This window comes from Ranitomeya variabilis, chromosome 1 (genome assembly GCF_051348905.1).
Source record: "Ranitomeya variabilis isolate aRanVar5 chromosome 1, aRanVar5.hap1, whole genome shotgun sequence".
Lineage (NCBI taxonomy): Eukaryota > Metazoa > Chordata > Amphibia > Anura > Dendrobatidae > Ranitomeya > Ranitomeya variabilis.
The window spans coordinates 845463209-845482745 of NC_135232.1; the positions used below are offsets into that span (position 1 = coordinate 845463209).

General features: G+C 42.8%; 1 protein-coding gene across 1 annotated transcript in view; it reads right to left on the bottom strand.

Moving 5' to 3' along the window:
* The window catches only part of PKD2 (polycystin 2, transient receptor potential cation channel), a 58577-nt gene that overhangs the window by 31426 nt on the left and 7614 nt on the right, over positions 1-19537 (bottom strand). Inside the window, exons 3-8 of the mRNA XM_077276454.1 lie at positions 15605-15738; positions 11072-11322; positions 7360-7584; positions 4834-5062; positions 2117-2284; positions 17-198 (exon numbers count right to left, since the gene is read on the bottom strand). Coding sequence (XP_077132569.1) covers positions 17-198; positions 2117-2284; positions 4834-5062; positions 7360-7584; positions 11072-11322; positions 15605-15738 — 1189 coding nt within the window. The remainder of the gene's footprint in view (positions 1-16; positions 199-2116; positions 2285-4833; positions 5063-7359; positions 7585-11071; positions 11323-15604; positions 15739-19537) is intronic.

Below are 19537 nucleotides of genomic sequence, written 5' to 3' on the forward strand. Positions count from 1 at the left end.
AGGAATAACTACTTACATGCAGTCTTGAAAGCTACTGAAGTCGTCAACCTGGGTGCCAAACACAAGGTAGGCAAACTGGGCGTATGCAAGGAATATGATGAAAAACATGATGGAGAAACCTAGAATGTCCTTTGCACAGCGAGACATGGTGGTTGACAACTGAGTCATAGTTCTGTTGAAGTTCACAAACTTAAAGAGCTTTTGGAAAGAAAATTACAAAGTGTCAGTATAGATACAATTACATTCCATAGGGGTGCAGTCAGATAGACATATACAGTGGGTACCGAAAGTATTCAGACCCCTTTACATATTTCACTCTTTGTTTCATTGCAGCCATTTGGTAAATTCAAAAAAGTTATTTTTTTTCTCATTAATGTACACTCTGCACCCCATCTTGACTGAAAAAAAAACAGAAATGTAGAAATTTTTGCAAAGAAAAACTGAAATATCACATGGTCATAAGCATTCAGACCCTTTGCTCAGACACTCAAGTCACATGTTGTCCATTTCCTTGTGAAACTCCTTGAGATGTTCTACTCCTTCATTGGAGTCCAGCTGTGTTTAACTAAACTGATAGGACTTGATTTGGAAAGGCACACACCTGTCTATATAAGACCTCACAGCTCACAGTGCATGTCAGTCCAAATGAGAATCATGAGGTCAAAGGAACTGGCCAAGGAGCTCAGAGACAGACTTGTGGCAAGGCACAAATCTGGCCAAGGATACAACAGAATTTCTGCAGTACTCAAGGTTCCTAAGAGCACAGTGGCCTCCATAATCCTTAAATGGAGGAAGTTTGGGACCACCAGAAGTCTTCCTAGAACTGGCCGTCCAGCCAAACTGAGCAATCGTGGGAGAAGAGCCTTTGTGAGACAGGTAAAGAAGGATGAGCTCCAGACATGCAGTAGGGAGGTGGGAGAAAGTTCCACAAATTCAACTATCACTGAAGCCCTCCACCAGTCGGGCCTTTATGGCAGAGTGGCCCGACTGAAGACTCTCTTCAGTGCAAGACATATGAAAGCCTGCATAGAGTTTGCTAAAAAACACATGAAGGACTCCCAGACTATGAGAAATCAGATTCTCTGGTCGTAGACCTTTTTGGTGATAATTCTAAGCGGTGTGTGTGAAGAAAACCAGGCACTGCTCATCACCTGCCCAATACAATCTCAACAATGAAACATGGTGGTGGCAGCATCATGCTATGGGGGTGTTTTTCAGCTGCAGGGACAGGACGACTGGTTGTCATTGAAGGAAACATGAATGCGGCCAAGTACAGAGATATCCTGGATGAAAACCTCTTCCAGAGTGCTCTGGACCTGAGACTAGGCAGAAGGTTCACCTTCCAACAAGACAATGAACCCTAAGCACACAGCTAAAATAACAAAGAAATGGCTTCAGAACAACTCTGTGACCATTCTTGACTGGCCCAAGCCAGAGCCCTGACCTAACCCCAATTGAGCCTCTCTGGAGAGACCTGAAAATGTGATATTTTAGTTTTTCTTTTTTAATAAATTTGCAAAAATTACTACATTTGTTTTTTTTCAGTCAAGATGGGGTGCAGAGTGTACATTAATGAGAAAAAAATGAACTTTTTTGAATTTACCAAATGGCTGCAATGAAACAAAGAGTGAAAAATTTAAAGGGGTCTGAATAGTTTCCTTACCCACTGTACATCGGACCAAGATCAGAATGCAGTGCATGGTCTGGCCGGTGGCTCCCCTGACTCAAACGTGACAGCTTCATTTTCTTCTATGCAGCTGTCACGCTTGGGTTGGGAAAGCCACCGGCTAGTCCGTGCACTGCATTCTGATCTTGGTCCAATTTATACGGCCATCTGATGGGACATTATGCTAAACAGTTATGTTCAGTGGCAAACTTTGGAGGCTTCAAAATGTTTAGGCAGAGGTATACATGTATTTCTTGCAGTGCAACAGCTGTTTCACCTGCAAAAAAGTGTGGCCATTACAATCGATCACAGTCTGTCTTAATAGCTGCGTTGTCTTGTAGGTTAACCAGACTTGATTATGCCAAGGAATAGCAGAAAGACTGCAGAGCCACAGGACTGCTGCAGCTAAAAGCCACCTAATAATAGAATGCGTATAATGGGAACTGTTACCTTAACCCAAGCGAAGAAGACAGTGACTGCAGCCACGTTATTAAACTGGTTCTGCCAGTAAGCCAGAGATTCCAGGTTGTGGAACAAGTTCATGTCCGCTAGGAGCTTGCTCAGAGGTCCTTCCATTGACATTCTGTACAGATTGAGGCCCATCGCCACCACAGAGAGCTGCACAAACAATATGAGCAATCATAAAAAGGATCAACCATTTCTGAAGGTTCCATTACACAAGGAGGTCACGGGTACAGAAAATTACAAGAGGTTCTCCAAATACTTTAGTGACTGGTCAATTATGGGTAATGTTATTTCAGTAAAACAGGGAAAATAATCGGCTCTCAGAACAGATTAAACATGAAAACCCATCTTGTCTAAACCAAGTTTCCCTCAGAAGTTATCAACTGCCATTACCAATAAAAATAAAAAAAATGTTGTCTATGACCATCTTAAAAATACTAAAGTGGCAGAAGATAACCTTGCCAAATACTGTTTATTAGGCTGTGAGATTTTCTTCTTGGCAAGCTATCAGTCTTGTCGAAATCCTGCAGAGATCACAGCGGTTAATCTTCTGCCTTGTTCCATTTTCATTTTTTTGTCTTACTGTAGACAAAGCAATGGGGGGAGGCTCCTGCTGCAGCCAGTTTTACAGTAAAAACTCTAAATGCCCAATTCATCCTGTACTTCTAAAACTGCACAAGGTTATAGTCTTGGGAAAAAGACAGGGTTAGTCTAGGACTAGAAAAAAATTATAAATACCTTTGGCCAAAATCACAACATATCATATATATCTGCTCTCTATGGAGATCTATGGAGATCTACAGCCTGTCAGTTATGTCCCAGACATCACAAATGGAAACTAGTATTGCAACGCAAGCCTGCTCAATTGTAAATTACAGAAGTACTGCCTGAGGCCGGTTTTACACGACCTGATATTTCCAGTACCGGAGATATCCGTGTTCATGTGTGTCATACTTGTGGCACATGTGGCAACCGTGTGCTGCATCAGTACCACACGTACCGGCGCCTGAGAAACAGTGGTAGAGTTAGTGCTGTTCCCCAATGCCAGGTGCTGAAGACGACTCACATCATTCTCCTGCTGCTCTGCCGGCGAACAGAGCGAGCAGGGGAGAATGATGAAAGTTGTATTCAAGTGATAGCAATGAGGGCAGGCAGCGACTGATGGGACTATTACTCCCATCAGCCTATGCCTGCTGCCACTAATAACAGCGAGAGCAGGCGGCAACCGATGGAAGTATTCATCACCCGCCACCTGCGCTATAAATAAATGAAAACAAAAACGGTGTGGGTTCCCCTGTATTTTTGATAAACAGACAGGCAAAACTGACAACTGGGGGTTGCAACCCTCAGCTGTCAGCATTAGCAAGGTTGGTTACCAAGAATTAAGGGGTCACCAAGCATGTTTTTTTCAATTAAATACTTTAAAAAAATGGCGTAGGGTCCCCCCCCCCCCATTCTTGAAAACCAGCCAAGCTAAAGCTGATAGATGGGGGCTGGTATTTTCAGGCTGGTAAGGGGCCACTGATACTTACCCGGACCAGTCTAAAAATAGCAGCCCACAGCTGTCCAGAAAAGGTACATCTATTAGATGGGCCAATTCTGGAACTTTGCCTGGCTCTTCCCACTTGCCCACTGACTTGATGAGTATAACTGTGTTTGTTATTTTTAAATTAAAATGGAAAACTGTGTTTTGTTTTATTTCTAATTAAGGACTTTATACTTGCTCTGTCTTTATTTACCATACAACTATAGGATTAGTAATGGATAGGAGTCTTACAGACGCCTCTCCATTACTAAGCTGTGGGCTTGATGTCACCTGACAATACAAAGGTGATATCAATCCCACAAATATGAACCCCACTTGCCACCGCTACAGGACAAGTGGGAAGAGCCGGGCAAAGCACCAGAATTGGCGCATCTAACAGATGTGCTTTTTCTGGGACAGCTGTGGGCTGCTATTTTTAGGCTGGTGGGGGGCAATTTCCATGGCCCCTTACCAGCCTGAGAATACCAGTCCTCAGAAATCAGCTTTAGCTTGGCTGGTTGTCAAAAATGGGGGGACCCCACATTGTTTTTTTTAATTATTTATTTAAATAATTTACAAAAATAGTGTGGGGACCCCTATATTCTTGATAACCAGCCTTGATAACGTTGACAGCTGAGGGTTGCAGCCCCCAGCTGTCAGCTTTACCTGGTTGGTTATCAAAAATTCAGAGGAACACACGCCGTTTTTTTCATTTATTTATAACGCAGGAGGCAGGTGATGAATACTCCCATCAGCCACCGCCTGCTGTCACTGTTATTAGTGGCAGCAGGTGTAGGGTGATGGGAGTAATATAACTCATCATTCTCCCCTGCTGGCACTGATCGCCGGCAGAGCAGAAGAGAATGATGAGGGCCGTCTTCAGCATCGGGCGCCGGGGAACAGCGGTAACTATACCGTTGCTTCTCAGGCGCCGATGTGCGTCACACTAATGACATCTCTAAGTATCATCTGTGTGCACATGTGTGGTACGTTTTTTGTGGCCTGTGCTGCTGGTAAAAAGCAGACACGTCAGCGTATTTTGCCCACGGACACACGGTCTATGGAAACATACTGACATGCGCACATGGGTCTATGTGTAGAAGTGTCTCCGGTAAGTGTGAAATCTGTCACCACACGTACTGGACACAATGATGTCTGAAAGAGACACATTACATACCACAATGATGACAATATCCAGGCAATTCCAGAAACTGTGGAAATAGTGCAGGCGGTGATTATAGATCTCCAGGAATTCCTCCACCATATAATACAGGATGAAGATGCAGAATGCTATCTCACAGGCAGCCAAGAAATAGTCGAATGCGGAGACATAGTGAATCAGCTTTACCGTCTGGAACTGCCAGGAGGTAACTAGACCTCCAGTTGCTGGGAATTCTACCAACAGCCTAAAAATAAATATAAGATAAAATAAATAAAAGACCAGCATCATATAAAGTTAATAGATATGGGAGCAGAATATACTACAATATATGTATACCGTGAAGGCTCCATATCTCATTATCCACTTTTGCTTTAACCCCTTCATGACCTTGGGATTTTCCGTTTTTCCGTGTTCATTTTTCGCTCCCCTCCTTTCCAAAGGCCATAACCTTTTTATTTTTCCGTCAATATGGCCATGTGAGGGCTTATTTTTTGCGAAACGAGTTGTACTTTTGAATGACATCATTGGTTTTACCATGTCTTGTACTAGAAAACAGGAAAAAAATTCCAAGTGCTGTGAAATTGCAAAAAAAGTGCAATCCCACACTTGTGTTTTTGTTTGCCTTTTTTACTAGGTTCACTAAATCTGACCGACCACTTTGATTCTCCGGGTCATTACGAGTTCATAGACACCAAACATGTCTAGGTTCTCTTTTATCTAAGTGGTGAAAACAAATTCCAAACTTTGCTAAAAAAAAGTAAAAAAATTGCTCCATTTTCCGATACCCGTAGGGTCTCCATTTTTTGTGATCTGGGGTCGGGTGAGGGCTTAGTTTTTACATGCCGAGCTGACGTTTTTATTGATACCACGTTTGTGCAGATATGTTCTTTTGATCGCCCGTTATTGCATTTTAATGCAATGTCGCGGCGACCAAAAAAACGTAATTCTGGCGTTAAGAATTTTTTTCTTGATACGCCATTTAGCGATCAGGTTAATCCTTTTTTTTATTGATAGATCGGGCGATTCTGAACGCGGCAATGCCAAATATGTGTAGGTTTGATTTTTTTAATTGTTTTATTTTGAATGGGGCAAAAGGGGGGTGATTTAAACTTTTATATTTTTTTCACATTTTTTTAAACTTTTTTTTTAATACTTTGCCATGCTTCAATAGCCCCCATAGGAGGCTAGAAGCTGGCACAACTCGATCGGCTCAGTTACATGGGAGCGATCATCAGATCGCTACTATGTAGCTCAATTGCAGGCTTGTTATGAGCGCCGACCTCAGGGTGGCGCTCACAGCAATCCGGCATCAGCAACGATAGAGGTCTCAAGGACCTCTATTGTTACTATGCAGAAGCATCGCTGACCCCCGATCATGTGACGGGGTCGGCGATGTGCTCATTTCCAGCCCGATGGCCGGAAGCGCCGGTTAAATGCCGCTGTCAGCGTTTGACAGCGGCATTTAACTAGTTAATAGCGGCGGGTGGTTCGCGATTCCACCCATCGCTATTGCGGGCACATGTCAGCTGTTCAAAACAGCTGACATGTCCCGGCTTTGATGTGGAATCACCGCTGAGCCCTGCATCAAAGAGGGGATCTGACCTCGGACGTACTATCCCGTCCGAGGTCAGAAAGGGGTTAAACTTGATACTGCCATCATTTTATAGACAATCTTGGATATCTCATACTTAAACTTGACTTGCAACTATTTATAATTAGTTATGCAGATTATTGTCATGTAACTGCATTGTTACTGTTTTGCTCCTAAAGATCTACTGTAAATTATAATTTGTATTATTTTGTTAGTATTTTGTAAATCCACCATTGTTTTTTCTGGGCATACTCTCGGTCAGATTGAAACATGTGTCGACAGAAATGCAATTTGGCACTTTTCTTGGCCAAGAGATCGCTATCGATCGAAAGAACTGTTCTTTATGGCTGCTCCTCGATTTGAACCAATAACCTTTCACTTAGGAATCAACCTAATCCCACACTGAGCTATTAGGGAATGTGAGAACAGGTTGTAATTTGCAGTATTCAAGAAGAAAATTTTTTTTCCACCAACAGGAGCAAAACAATAAGAATGCAGTGATATGACAAGAATCTGCATAACTAATCATATGCTAAATAGGTGCAAGTCAAATTTATGTATGAGATGGTCTAGATGATTGTCCATAAAATGATGATAGTGTCACAATCAAAGCAGTAGTGGAGGGTGAGATATCGAGCCTGAAAGTCAAAAGTGCAAAACATTGTTACCTTTTTGCTCTTCACTGTAAAAAAAAAAGACTATGTCCACACTTGTGTTATGCTATTTCCACCGGGTCATGGTATTTTTCATGGCAAGAATGGCAGACTATGTAGTGTTGTTCTTGATTATGAAAAATACCAGAATTCATATTCATAGGATACCAGAATTCATATTCAAACCTAACAAGCCTAACTATAAGTCGATGGCTTTGACCACGATCATGCCTCCATTAGGGGTTCATGCTATGAAGCCAGCGGGCACAGAAGCTAAAGTTTCCATTCGTGACCTACCTGATAATGCAGAAGAGATTAATATTTGCATTATATATTGTGAAGTCCATAAACACTGCTCGGGTGCCTCGGTCCAGCCACAGGTTACTCTTCAGGGTCCCAATCTGAGCAGCAGCCTCTTCTCGGCTCCTTGACAGATCTAAGTAATACCCGGCCCCGCTGTATGAGGATATGAGGCCCCATTGACTTCGGCCATTTAAATCCCTTTCTTTGGTGTATGTCCACCTGTATAGGCATATGGTTACACATAGATTATAGTTCCGACAGTATGATGCCACTACTATAATTCACTTATCTATCCCCTTCGCGTTCATATACATATCAGTAACCACCGTAGTTTTTGACTATAAGACACACCCAGCCATAAGACGCACCCAAGGTTTAGACAGAAGAAATATAAAAAATATTTTTCCTATTAATTAAAACTTCCCTTGTGTAAATTGGAGGCGTCATTACCATTACTCAGTAGGGTAGAATAGGGCTGACCTCTAATAAATGTATTGTTAGTGTTTCTCTGCAGCGTGTATTATACGCACCGTTCTGTTATATATGCACATATAGACATGCACAGCTCTGCTTCACGCATATAAAGACACACACATCTCTGCTACATGCACATAAAATCACACACAGCTCTGCTACATGCACATTTACATACACACAGCTCTGCTACATGCACATTTACATACACACAGCTCTGCTACATGCACATTTACATACACACAGCTCTGCTACATGCACATTTACATACACACAGCTCTGCTACATGCACATTTACATACACACAGCTCTGCTACATGCACATTTACATACACACAGCTCTGCTACATGCACATTTACATACACACAGCTCTGCTACATGCACATTTACATACACACAGCTCGGCTACATGCACATTTACATACACACAGCTCGGCTACATGCACATTTACATACACACAGCTCTGCTACATGCACATTTACATACACACAGCTCTGCTACATGCACATTTACATACACACAGCTCTGCTACATGCACATTTACATACACACAGCTCTGCTACATGCACATTTACATACACACAGCTCTGCTACATGCACATTTACATACACAGCTGCTATATGCACATTTACATACACACAGCTCTGCTACATGCACATTTACATACACACAGCTCTGCTACATGCACATTTACATACACACAGCTCTGCTACATGCACATTTACATACACACAGCTCTGCTACATGCACATTTACATACACACAGCTCGGCTACATGCACATTTACATACACACAGCTCTGCTACATGCACATTTACATACACACAGCTCGGCTACATGCACATTTACATACACACAGCTCTGCTACATGCACATTTACATACACACAGCTCTGCTACATGCATATAAAATCACACACAGCTTTGCTACATGCATTTACATACACACAGCTCTGCTATATGCACATTTACATACACACAGCTCTGCTACATGCACATTTACATACACACAGCTCTGCTACATGCATATAAAATCACACACAGCTTTGCTACATGCATTTACATACACACAGCTGCTATATGCACATTTACATACACACAGCTCTGCTATATGCACATTTACATACACACAGCTCTGCTACATGCACATTTACATACACACAGCTCTGCTACATGCACATTTACATACACACAGCTCTGCTACATGCACATTTACATACACACAGCTCTGCTACATGCACATTTACATACACACAGCTCGGCTACATGCACATTTACATACACACAGCTCTGCTACATGCACATTTACATACACACAGCTCGGCTACATGCACATTTACATACACACAGCTCTGCTACATGCACATTTACATACACACAGCTCTGCTACATGCACATTTACATACACACAGCTCTGCTACATGCACATTTACATACACACAGCTCGGCTACATGCACATTTACATACACACAGCTCTGCTACATGCACATTTACATACACACAGCTCGGCTACATGCACATTTACATACACACAGCTCTGCTACATGCACATTTACATACACACAGCTCTGCTACATGCATATAAAATCACACACAGCTTTGCTACATGCATTTACATACACACAGCTCTGCTATATGCACATTTACATACACACAGCTCTGCTACATGCACATTTACATACACACAGCTCTGCTACATGCATATAAAATCACACACAGCTTTGCTACATGCATTTACATACACACAGCTGCTATATGCACATTTACATACACACAGCTCTGCTATATGCACATTTACATACACACAGCTCTGCTACATGCACATTTACATACACACAGCTCTGCTACATGCACATTTACATACACACAGCTCTGCTACATGCACATTTACATACACACAGCTCTGCTACATGCACATTTACATACACACAGCTCGGCTACATGCACATTTACATACACACAGCTCTGCTACATGCACATTTACATACACACAGCTCGGCTACATGCACATTTACATACACACAGCTCTGCTACATGCACATTTACATACACACAGCTCTGCTACATGCACATTTACATACACACAGCTCTGCTACATGCACATTTACATACACACAGCTCGGCTACATGCACATTTACATACACACAGCTCTGCTACATGCACATTTACATACACACAGCTCGGCTACATGCACATTTACATACACACAGCTCTGCTACATGCACATTTACATACACACAGCTCTGCTACATGCACATTTACATACACACAGCTCGGCTACATGCACATTTACATACACACAGCTCGGCTACATGCACATTTACATACACACAGCTCTGCTACATGCACATTTACATACACACAGCTCTGCTACATGCACATTTACATACACACAGCTCTGCTACATGCACATTTACATACACACAGCTCTGCTACATGCACATTTACATACACACAGCTCTGCTACATGCACATTTACATACACACAGCTCGGCTACATGCACATTTACATACACACAGCTCGGCTACATGCACATTTACATACACACAGCTCTGCTACATGCATATGTAGACACAGCTTTGCTACATGCACATTTATATGCAAACACAGATCTACTACATGTACATTAATACACACAGATCTGGTGCATGCACATAAAGACACACAACTCTTATACATGCACATTTATAGACATACACACACCTCTGTTCCATGAACATTAACACAGAGACACACGATACATTATCACATCTTGTAGTTCCTCCCAGGCATATGACAGATTAGTTAGTCAGGTGGAAAGTCCTTCACCTGCTCAGGACGTGCAGGTCCCAATATCTTCTTGCTCTGCACCGATCACATAGATCAGTGTGGCGCAGGAACGAAAAAGAGCACTTCTCTGTGATCAAGAAGGACATGGTGCCTATGTTTTAACTCATGACAGCAAGCTGCCTTCGGACTATAAGACGCACGCACTTTTAACAAGTTTTTCTTGCTAAAACGTTCATCTTATAGTCTGAAAAATATGGTAATGAAAAATTGTTTGTTTCCCATTACTGAGAGCATGAGCCCGCTTACAATATGCATGTGATTTGTGTCAACAATCATTTTTACACAATGCTAGTATATAATCCTAATGTCAGTCTATCTAGGAAGGCTACTACACCTTGTGACCACAGCTTGATTTTAGAATTTTGTTAAAAATGTTGATAACTGAAAGTGGCACATACGCAGTTCCATTGCGTAGTCCAAAGGGGGCAGTATCTTCATTACTGACAGAGTACATATCATAGCACTCTGTGATTTCATCCTTCAGGTCTTCTGGAACCGAACAGGAGCCGTTCTTCACTTTAAGCTGACGTAGTCGAGGTACTCCAAGAAGCAGGTTCTCGTAGTAGATAAAGCTTTGATTTTCTGCTATAGTCTTGTTCTTGTACCACATGTCCCAGTACAGGCCATCCACTAGAGGCCCCTCAGCAAACTGCAAGGATAAAAATCATATTAAGTGGAGATTAAGATCTCTAATATTTAGCTGCGATGTCAAAAACATAAAGGGAACCTTTCCGCTGGTTCATGCTGCCAGAGCCACGGTTAGCAGGAATTCTAGACAGACTAACTCAACACAGCGAGCTAGGCGCTAATCTAAAGACTGCAGGAAAGCATAGCTTAAAAAATAAGTCGGGCAAAGGTAGAGGAGTCATGGCACAGGTAATGTCTAGATTTCATGTGGCCCGTCGCTCAGGCAGCATGAAAGAGCTGAAAAATTCCTTTACATTGACAATCAATTAATTAATTAAATTAATTAATTTAAGAACCGTAAAACAAGTACATGGTGGATGCACCTGCCCATATTGTTTGCCAGTCAGCAGAATTTCTTGCATATTTCTGAAACAAACAGTCTTGTAGAAACCATCACTTTAACAATCATTTTGGTCGAATGCACATTGGGCAGAGGGGGGAGGTTCCTGCTGCAGACAACTATCTTACAGTCTGATGTAGAACAGTGAGGAGGGAGAAATTGCTCAGTTACTGGGACACAGTTACCTTTGCTTGGCTTTGGTTAAGGACTCCACTTTCTAAACAAATTCAATCCAATATTGCAACACATAAACAAGACATTTGACCTGCTGCAATTCACATCACAACCACTGGGTGGACACAGCCACATATAGCATATAAATCATGTGACAGACTCACAAAATAACGTTTTTTTTTAAAGCTGTTAATATTGTACCATACATCTCGGGATATATTGAGCCAACAGATGGATATGGAAAGAGGTTTCATATGATTAATATATATCTATGTCTGCTTCTACTAGGACAGGAAGGTTGTTCTTCACCTCTTGGGGAACTGACCACGGCTCTTATGTGGATTTTGTGCAAAACTTTCTAATCATGCAATCATCTCAGTGATATTGAGATCGGGGCTCTGTGGGGCCGGTATCATCACTTCCATGACTCCTTGTTCTGTTACACTGAATTTAGTTCTTAGTGACATCGGCTGTATGTTTGGGGTCATGGTCCTGCTGCAGAACAAATCTGGATCCAATGAACACCTCAATGATGGTACTGTATAATAGATAAGTCTCTGCCTGTATGTCTCAGCTTTCTCCATCAGCCCCAACCTTGCAAGAAACCTCCGCCGTCCGTCACAGTTGCCAGCAGACACTTATTTTTGTACCGCTCTCCAGCCCATCGGTGAACAAACTATCTTCTGTTACAGACACATATTTCACACTTTGACTCATCACTCCAGAGCACCTGGTGCCATTTTCTGCAGCCTAATTCCTATGTTTTCGCACTTGGCCTTGCTCCCATTTCCAAGGTATGGACTTTAGCCACAATCCTTCCATGTGGACCACTTCTGCCCAGACTTCTCCAAACAGTAGACACTAGATGGGCCCACTGGTTGATGTGAGCTGATGAAACTGTGGGAGATGTACTGATTTTGAAGGGAAGTAGGCCTGATGCATATGTCATCTGATATACTAAGTTTTCGGCCAACAACTGTGTCTACAGTTCTCAACGTAGCCCAATTCTTGATGTCCTCAATGCAGAGGCAGATACTTCTACATCAGGGAGACATCTGATTAGCTCCAAATTTATTCTGCAACAGGACAATGATGCCAAACATACAGCCAAAGTTCTACAGCCCATCTTCATCAGAAATAAGAACAAGTGTTCCTGGAAGTGACGGTACAGCCCTCACAGAGCAAAGGAGTTGTAGAAGCCTACATCCATAGATCGGCGGTTAGTTCTCCAAGATTCTCGGAACAACCTCCCAAGTTCCTTCAAAAACTGTATGCAAGTCTCTAGATGAATTGGCGCTGTTTTGAAGGTAAAAGGTGACCACACCAAATATTGATTTTTAAAGCATTCTTAACTTGCAGCACTTTTTCCACTCCTACCTCACATCTGGCCCTTCGGTACAAACAAAGAGTGGAATGAAATGCTCCAGCAGTGCGGGTTATCCGGAGAGTGGTGCCGGTGGCGATGCGAAGGGCACGGGCAAGGGTGGTGAGAAGGGCAGTGCGGTCAGCGGTGCATGTACCTGACCTGTGTAGATAGATGAACACAGCATGCCGCCTGACTACTGCATTCCCACTGCCGAAAATGTCAGTGCCCACTACACTACTGTGCAGCAGATCACAAAAATCTGCCAATCGAAGTGCACATTCTTATTAAACGCTAAGTCCCAGGTAAGAGTAGAGAAGGATATTGGGCCTCATACGCTCCGACTTCTAGAATGCATGGATCCACAAGTGCATGAGGACCTAGTGCTTTTATTACAAGTTAAAAGGGTTGTCCACGCTTAGGGTTAAAGTCTGTAGTCACTTTATGTGACTTCCGACTTCTGAATCTTCGCGCAGTGTGATGATTCTCCAGGAACGAGCGTGTGACCGCAAGTATGTGATCTGGATACATGCTGTCATGTGCCGACTAGACGTGTGAGGCTTCAAGCAATACAAGTGTATTGAGCGAGGCTGAAAAAGTTTAGTCGAAATGTGGGCGGAAGAATACAAACTGCATACTCGCTGTCACATGACCTGCTGGCCCCAGAGAATCCTGACAGTGCGCACACTGCCACTACTGCAGACTTGAGCCCCAAGCCTGGAGAACTCCTTTAAATAAGATACATGTAGATAATGACATTCCCAATGTGTAAACGCTATTAACCTGCAGATATGGGGCTAATCTGCAGGTACAATTGTGTGGCCGCCACACTGAAATCCCGGCTACTGGGAGGAAATGAACTTTTATCTTCCGACAGCCTCTGACTTTCAGTTATAGAGACACGGCTACAATCACCACTCAGTACGTAGTGAGGGGCGGCTGTAAGCATGTCCAGACACTTTGATTGACAGCTCGCTTTGAAAGCACCAGTACAGAGTCAGCTGTCAGACAGTGCTGGGGTGTGGTTACACCCGCTGGTCTCTATGTACTGAGCCACGCTGGGCAAAGTGCAGCCCGCATGCCACATCCGGCCCTCTGACTGCTCCAGTCCAGACCAAGACAGCAGTAGGGATGAAAACAGTGGCCCACAGGCACACCATGCCCTCCCCTGCCATGATATCACCATTATCTGCATCCATCTTTTCCACCAATCAGTGACAGCAGACATGAAGACGTTACTATATCATGTCTGCCGTACAGAGTCAGTGCACCAAAGACCGGAGCAGAGTATGAGTATGGGACTATATATGTGTATGGGATGTGTGCCTGTATATTGGGGGCTATGTGAGGGCTCATACTGAATATAGAGAAGATATGTGTGGGCTTACACTGTATAAAGAGGGCTATGTGGGGGCTCACACTGTATATATGGGATTATTTGGGGCTTACAATGTATATAGGGGCTATGTGGGTGCGCATACTGAATATAGGAGCCAACTTCAGGCTCATACTGTATATACTTGTGTGACCTGCTTAGGGTAAAGATAATATGATTCCATGAATTTGCATTGATATTATCTTGTAAACTTTGGTCTGTTGTTATTCCCCCTGGGGTATGTTTATGTGTAATATGGATATATGGCTTTTTTATACATTTTATTAATTTTTCTAATAAATATCAATTTTTTAATTTATTTATGGCTCGCTTCGTATAGGTGGTGGGATAATTACCGCCCCTTTGATTTGTACATAGTATTTGGAAGAGCCATTTTTTGCAACTTTTGGACATATTGTTGACTTACTCTATATAAGGGCCTAAGTGGGGTCTTATACTGTATGTAGGGGCTGTGTGTGGGTTCATATGGTATTATAGGGGGGTGTCAGCATATTTAATTGTTCTTAATATAAAGTGATATAATGAATATAAAATAATTATATGTTGATATTAACTGAGTGGAATTAATCACAGCCTATAGCTTTGGTCTTCCTCAACAGTCAGAGTCTTACATGTCGCCCCTTTGGAAAATAAATTGCCCACCCCTGCTATAGAGGGGTACCATTACATTTTTTTGTGCTTGGGATACCCAATTGGTAGTTAAGAGCAAACAGCTTCTTTTCCACGTGGCATTAAAGTTAAAGGGTTCTGTCCTAACACAGAATCTCATCAATGGCCAATTTAATGTGTAACAACACAGTATTTCCCTAATAGCAGAGATCTTATCCCACAGTTTACAGAACCAATCAGTTTTCTATAGACCATTTCTCATAATCTCATACCCCAATTAGCCCCTGACCACTCCAACATACCTGTCCCCGACAATGTATCAGCACTCACATCACTCATCTATGGACCATGCATTCCTTTACCTTCCAGAAGTCGCCCATGGTCATCAGGGTTTTGAAGTTGGTGTTTTCAGTTTTTGACACCGGCGTATCCAGGAAAAGCTGAGTCATAACTTTAGTGTAATAAAACATACTGGCAGTCACCATGCCATATGTCACTGCAAAAACAAGAAACAAGACAGATCCATTTACATTAGTTACATCTTATACTAACTCCTTCAGGTCAACATTATGTGCAACCAATAATCACTGGTAAGTGAAAGGTAAGGTTAAGGTTGTACAAAGCAACAATATTTGATTTAAAGGGCTTGTCCAACCATAAAGTTCTAAATTAACAGGCCATAATCATCTGATCACCGACTCTTTAGTTCCACTCTGTGCTGCAGTCAGTGGCTCCCCTCTACTTACATATCCCAGATAATAGTGAAGTAATCCCTGCTGGCTGTGAGATGACTATTAGCAATGACCTGCTCACAGAGGACTGCCAGGCTCATGTAGATCATGTCCTCCCAGCATGCTCTTGTCCCTTGTCGGACTGTTGGAAGCCCATTATATCAGTATGCGGTAAGGAATCATCTTGCATTTGGGTTTGATTGCAGAATACAACGCTCCCTTTTGCAAACTATGCTTAGCATTTTTGCAGCACAAAGCTGGTCATTCCGGCAGGTGACTTCAGGGGTACCAGGCAGAACACTATGCAGCATGATCTTCCATTAATGATAGTATGCACATTTAACTCAATGCAGCATGGAGTATACACTGTATAGACATAATTAGGCAAATTGGGAGTCTGCGGTCATGGTCTGATTGGTTACTGGATGTCCTCACCAGGCATGTATAAACATTGATGAAAACCCAAAAGTCATTATCTCAGTAAGTTAGAATAATTAACAAAAAAACAACTGCAAAGGCTTCCTAAGCATTTAAAAAGGTCCCTTAGTCTGTTTCAGTAGCCTCCACAATCATGGGGAAGACTGCTGACTTGACAGATGTCCAGAAGGAAGTCATTGACACACTCTACAAGGAGGGTAAGCCACAAAAGGTCATTGCTAAAGAAGCTGCCTGTGCATATGAATGAAAAGTTGAGTGGAAGAAAAAAAGTGTGGTAGAAAAAGATGCACACGCAACCAGGATAACCGCAGCCTAGACAGGATTGTTAAGAAAAGACCATTAAAAATTTGGGGGAGATTCACAAGGAGTGGACTGCTGCTGGAATCATGGCTTTAATAGCCACCACACACAGAGGTATCCAGGACATGGGCTATAAGTGTTGTATTCCTTGTGTCACGCCACTCATGACCAATAGACAATGCTAGAAACATCTTACCTGGGCCAAGGAGAAAAAGAACTGGATTGTTGCTCAGTGGTCCAAGGTGTTGTTTTCAGATGAAAGTAAATTTTGCATTTAATTTGGAAATCAAGGTCCCAGAGTCTGGAGGAAGAGTGGAGAGGCCACAATCCAAGCTGCTTGAGGTCTAGTGTGAAGTTTACACATTCAGTGATGGTTTGGGGAGCCATGTCATCTGCTGGTGTAGGTCCACTGTGTTTTATCAAGACCAAAGTCAGTGCAGCTGTCTACCAGGAAATTTTAGAGCACTTCATGCTTCCCTCTGCCGACAAGCTTTTTGGAGATGGAAATCTCATTCTCCAGCAGGACTTGGCACCTGTCCACACTGCCAAAAGTACCAACACCTGGTTTAAAAACCACAGTATCACTGTGCTTGATTGGCCAGAAAACTCGCCTGACCTTAACCCTATAGAGAATAAATGGGGTATTGTCAAGAGGAAGATGAGAGACACCAAACCCAACAATGCAGACGAGCTGAAGGCTGCTATCAAAGCAACCTGGGCTTCCATAACACCTCAACAGTGCCACAGGCTGATCACCTCCATGCCAAGCCGCACTGATGCAGTAATTGATGCAGAAGGAGCCCCGACCAAGTATTGAGTGCATTTACAGAACGTACATTTCAGTAGGCCAACATTGCAGATTTTAAAATCATTTTTCAAGCTGGTGTTATAAAGTATTCTAATTTACTGAGATAATGACTTTTGGGTTTTCATTGGCTGTAAGCCATAATCATCAACATTAACAGAAATAAACACGTGAAATAGATCTCTCTGTTTGTAATGACTCTACATAATATATGAGTTTCACTTTTTGTATTGAAGAACTGAAATAAATTAACCCCCTGCTTTAAAGTAAAGGTACAACACATCAATAATTTACCACCATAGTGTATTCAGCATAAAAACACTAAAAGAAGGATGTGTAGGCTGCATTCAGGACGCGCGAGGACAAGTTCCCATCTCAGGAAACAGAAATAAACTTTGAAAATGTTTCTCTTTTTCTATGTTCTGGGACCCACTCCAATTTTTTATAATTAGTACTGTCCCAAAAAAAGAGACGAATTGAGCCTTCCCCTGCCACATCCACTCAGATATGGCGCTATATACAATTCAGATATTCGTGGACTCACTTGAATGACTAGTAAAACACTAACCAGCTCAGCGGGAGACCTACAGAGAGCGGAAGCAGCTGCGCTCTGCAGGAGTCCAGTTTGCTCAGGTACAAGGTCACACATTCTTCTGCAGGTATGCAGGAGAGGGCCAGCTACAGCCAAAGCAGATGGGCCACTCTCATTTAACTCTTTGATGCTGCATTATAAGTGCACCATGATAGAAACTTGTTTTTCTTAAAAGAGGATTCTTTTGGACACAGGGTACAGGCTCTTGCCGCTAGGAGGAAAAGTTAATAATGCGAATAATGAAAAAAATCCACTGTTCTTGCTCATGTCATTGGTGGACACAGAAGATCTGGTGACATCCTAAAGCTGTCCCTGGGGATTGGAACAAAAGACACGGTCTTCTAAACCATTGCTGGCTGAAGGCATTTGATTGTGAAATCCACCCAAGGATGCAGAAGGGTGCACATAACCAAAATGTGGAGTAAGGACCAGGCAGCAGCCTTACACATCTGTAGACCAGAAGACTGATAGCCAAGAGGCCCCCACAGGTCTTTTGGAATCAGCCTTGACTCAGAAGAGTAGTGTCTTATGCACAACGCCACACAAATTGCCATTCTGAAAGTAGTCTTGGATGATCAGACTGAGTAATAAAGATTGTTTGGCACTGACGAGTCTACACGGCTACAAACTTATGTGGTGTTGTATAGGATATGTGAGAGGGGGAGGGAAATGACCACCTGTAGCTTGAAGAAGAGAAAAATGTGCAGTTTGGAAGGAAAAACTGCAAACTTAGACATAGGTGACGGCCCCCAAAAATATCACCCGGGAATAATCAGGGGAGAGATTGCACACATAGGATGATTACAAAGATGACTACTGCATGGGTCAAGGAACAGGACAAGGTCCCAAGTGGTTGGTGACAACAAGGGGAGCAGGATAGATAACCCCTTGGAGATAAATCTACACGTAATTTCGGGGAAGTGAGAGGGCCGAACCCAATTCTGCTGTGGAAAAACAAGTTTTCTCACACTAGCAGCAGGAGGCCTTCTAGGTCGTGTACAAAACAGGAAACGGGGAAGGACTTCTGGATTTCAACATGGTTCTGATGACTCTTTCGGAGAAATCATAAGATCTTAGGAATGTGGTTTCAAGCATCGTGCCGAATTCTGGAAGAAAATGTCATCCCTGCTAAGTCGACAGCAGTAGACATTGGACAGAAATGAAATAATGTGGGTGTGCAGTACCACACGAGGCCCATTTGGGAGTAACTGGACTTGGGATGTCCTATGTTTTGTTAAAAATCGTGGGAAGAGGAGGCAGAAGCCAGCTAATGTGGCAAACTCTGCCCGATTACATCTCATTTTCCCTGGTCTGACATCAAACATTAAAGCGGGTTGTCTGAAGATCATTGGTCAGGTGCGCACCGCTTCCCAGCCTCCTCGCTTCCTGCTTGCCATGGCATGGTGCGCTACTGATTGATGGACAGCTC